This window comes from Phytophthora parasitica (genome assembly GCF_000247585.1).
Source record: "Phytophthora parasitica INRA-310 unplaced genomic scaffold supercont2.18, whole genome shotgun sequence".
Lineage (NCBI taxonomy): Eukaryota > Oomycota > Peronosporomycetes > Peronosporales > Peronosporaceae > Phytophthora > Phytophthora nicotianae.
Genome location: NW_008649004.1, coordinates 1,001,265 through 1,004,807, shown reverse-complemented (window position 1 = coordinate 1,004,807; position 3,543 = coordinate 1,001,265). Strand labels below are relative to the sequence as shown.

Below are 3,543 nucleotides of genomic sequence, written 5' to 3'. Positions count from 1 at the left end.
TCATTCTTATAACGTAATTACCTTTTTACGTCTTTTTACGCAATCACAACAAAATTGTATGACCATACTTTTTTCTGTTAATACAATTGCTTTTGTATTGCATACAAATCCACACACAGCGTCGGAAACGTCGGAAGTTGGATAAATTTTGGTATGGAGTGATGTGTTTTCTTTTGTTACTGATGACTAACTGCTGGGTAGTGCTGACTATTATAAACGCATTCGTACACAGTATTGATAAGTGCCATCCTCGCTGTATCATATCAACCCGTCGAGCTCTGAACAACACATCCGAGGCTGTAATGGCTAGCCTGCTGCGTCGTTGTGGATCTTATGGTTGGTATCTGCGAACGCTGTAGCAGCCAGCGTGCTCGAGTTTTTTTAAGTAAGTAGTGCTTTAACCATCATCCAATCATCATCCAATACTGCTCACTTTCTATTCGTACAACAAAAGGGTAAAATGAAGCTTACTCAGCTTCTGCGACGCCGAGTTGATCGCAAACAAGAAACCCGCGCTCCGACCTACGAAAAAATGTCCGACATTGTCAATATGCTTCGTGGCGTTACCGCTGAGAAGACTTCCAAGCCTGGAACTAAACAAATTCGACTGTATTAACTCCCCCGTGTATCAGCCTCGACATGTTCATCGCGTTCCGCGAGGAGTTCTCCGGTGGATGGAATCTCTGGCTCGGGGACGAAGAAGTAACATCATTGACGCCGGAGTTGAAGCAAGAATTGCCGGCCATGACGTTTGACGAAAAGGCAGAGATGTTTTTTTCGCTTGTGTGGTCGAACAAAACCCGAGACTCGAGCGCTCGAGATATCACCCAAATACTGGATGGCGTTGACGTTTTTGTCGAGCGTGTAACCGGCTTAAGTTTGTATGACAACAAACTGGCTCAGGGCAGCACATCTCGTATCCAAACGGTCACCAAAGTAGACGACCCCGAACCTGAAATCGAGAGCTCTACTTTGAAAGCGCCTGGTTGTGGAAGTATAATCACCGATTATAGTCCTTCCAAGTTTGGTGACCTTGATTGCGAATCCAAGAACGCAGTCTTTACCTCGTCCGCTCACAAAAGCCAGACCATTGTCGAGAAACATGCCGACGCAGGATCCATCTCCTCAATTCAACAAAAGTGAACAAGGGAGGCTGACCTGCCTCTAACGACGGAGATGACTGAGCCACGTGAAGAGCAGCTTTCCTCGAAGAAGACTGCTACGCCAAAAATCGTCCGTGAAGGCCTTCCCAAGAAGACTACTGCTACGAAGAAGGTAAAGACGGAGTGAACAGAGTGTTTCCCGGGGTCAGCAGTCGATTTGGACGATCGATTGCCCCACTTATTACTCTTCTAATATAGTGTTTTTTATGTTTTGTTTTTATCGAGTGAGGTTGAGGTTAACGCAGGTCGTATCTGACGACGGAAAAGCTATCATGTCGCAAGAATGTCGTTCATCGCTGAGGTCGCTCGAATGTCGTTCTTTACCGGTTGGGTCAACATTCACTTGCTTAACAGAAAAATTTTAGAGGTTATAATGGATTACGACTATTTATATGCTTCCCACAAACACACATATATTGGGAAATTACACATGTAGCCTAATTATATATTTGTACAGGTTTGTCGACGGTTCTCGATCCCACCTAAGACTCTGAATATAAATACCGTAAAATTCGGGTTGAACGCAACCATCGTAAAAACTACATTTCTAGTGAAACGAAAAAGCTTTTTTCACGTCCGTAAAAACAATTGATGGAGAGCAGCCTCTGCTGCTTTAAATGGCATCCGTCCTTCATTTCGTGGTTTCGAACCATGCCACGAAACACAAATAGGAAGCGGCTGCAGGCTGTGCGAAGCAATGTTGGCACGGTCAAAGCTGCAGCTACAAAGACCAAAGTTCATCGTACTATACTTTATAGGTGGCAGAACGCAGAGAAGCGCCTTGAAGAAGCGGTAAAAAAAAGGTGCCTAACAAGCACTACATCGACCCAGCTTCTAGAGCTGCAGTCTACGTCAAAAACTATCTACTGGAAAAGCAGTACGTATCATTTTGAGTTATTTTACTGACAGGTTGCTAATTGATACTGTAGACTTCTAGATTGGATTGTTGAGATGAGAAAAAGTCGATTCTTGTGCGTGTCTATGGAGTGCTTACTGCTAGTACTTGCTCGGTTCGATGCGGAACGCTGCGGAGCGCGAACCCGGTCTGGCAACACCTCGTTTCTCCGGCGCTTTTTAAAGCGCAATCGTCTGTCTATCAGACGGATCACACACAAGGGGAGGAAGAGGCGCCCAGATATGGAGGTATATGTAAAACTTGCAGTTAATACGTACTATTTCTAATTTAATTTTGTCTTTTAGCTTGTAGCCAATGTGTTTTCCCAGAGCATACAGCGAGCAATAGAAGAGGACGGAATTCTGTCCTCTCAGCCGGGTCCAGACAAGCTGGGTAACGTCTATAATATGGATCAGACGGCTATTTTTATTGACATGGGTGGTAATACCACCATTGATTTTTACTGGTAGCGTGACAGTCGACGTGCACCAAGGTAAATCTGAAATCTCTACAGAATATGTTTAGCGTTTTCTAATGCTTGTTTGTTTCTAGGTAGCGAGACAAATGGTCTCAGAGCCTCCGTGTTTCGACGCGCAAGATAGCGACGCCCACAAGTATTGAGAGCAACCAAGACTAACAACAAAGTTGTATTGTGATTAGATGACGCGGAAAGTGTGGTTTCAGCTAGTGGATGAAGCAACTCGCGACGCGTATGCAAATACCACGGTAGATTCATTGCGATTACCTGAAGGTGCTGAGGATATTGCAGATTTGCGAGATGCGGTCCCAGACTAATGCTGATGCAGCCAACCTGCGAGTCTGCGCCAATAGAGCAGTGTACAACGACGAGAACGGGCAGCCGTCGATGGATGTAGACTGCTTATTCTAGACAGCCTAAAAGTGCACAAGATGAACTCCGTTCGTGAAGCCTTGGAAGGTAACTGCACACAAGTAGAGTTTGTACCACCTGGTATAACGGGAATTAGCCAGCCGATGGATGTAGCCGTGATGAAGCCATTCAAAGATGCTGTGAGGTGAGGAATGTTTCCGTTTTGCTGGTACTACATTTAATTTAACAAAAAAATTTATGCAGGCGCTTTTATCTACAATACCACATCGATCATCCCTTTCCGACTTCGACCACGGAGAAGCGAGCACTGCTGTCTCGTTTTGTTGCTGAAGCGTGGGACCAGGTAACTGACCAAACGATCGTTCGCGGTTTCGTCAAGGCGGGCATCGTCCCCACTGGACCACGCGATGAGCTCGGACGATTCCGAGTGTCTGATAGTTTTGATGAGGCTCCAATAGTAGAGAATGCTTAACCATCTCTAATACATGTTCTGTCTTTAGACGGGGTGTCATCCCTACAGGTTTGTCTTTTTTGTCATAGTGATCGAGTTTTTACGAATGTTGCATTCAATCCGAATTTTACGGTATCCAGAAAACTTTGACAGAATTTATTGGTCGTAATACAAATTTAAATTA

At 44.8% G+C, this 3,543-nt stretch overlaps 3 protein-coding genes across 3 annotated transcripts in view; all 3 read left to right on the top strand.

Annotated features, from left to right (window-relative positions):
- Nucleotides 1-282, top strand: part of PPTG_09709 (hypothetical protein) — a gene marked incomplete at both ends in the record, with an annotated part of 618 nt that extends 336 nt beyond the window's left edge. Inside the window, one exon of the mRNA XM_008904730.1 lies at nucleotides 233-282. Within this exon, the coding sequence (XP_008902978.1) occupies nucleotides 233-282 (50 nt within the window). The remainder of the gene's footprint in view (nucleotides 1-232) is intronic.
- A 357-nt stretch (nucleotides 283-639) lies between these two features.
- On the top strand, nucleotides 640-1,143 carry PPTG_09708 (hypothetical protein; the record flags this gene model as incomplete). The annotated part of the gene is made up of 1 exon (XM_008904729.1): nucleotides 640-1,143. One exon carries the CDS (start codon nucleotides 640-642, stop codon nucleotides 1,141-1,143), a length of 504 nt encoding a protein of 167 aa, XP_008902977.1.
- Nucleotides 1,144-2,181: 1,038 nt separating this feature from the next.
- Nucleotides 2,182-2,679, top strand: PPTG_22562 (hypothetical protein; the record flags this gene model as incomplete). The annotated part of the gene is made up of 3 exons (XM_008904805.1): nucleotides 2,182-2,306; nucleotides 2,364-2,499; nucleotides 2,615-2,679. The coding sequence occupies exons 1-3, from the start codon at nucleotides 2,301-2,303 to the stop codon at nucleotides 2,677-2,679; spliced, it is 207 nt and encodes a 68-aa protein (XP_008903053.1). The 5' UTR covers nucleotides 2,182-2,300.
- Between the last annotated feature and the right edge of the window lie 864 nt (nucleotides 2,680-3,543).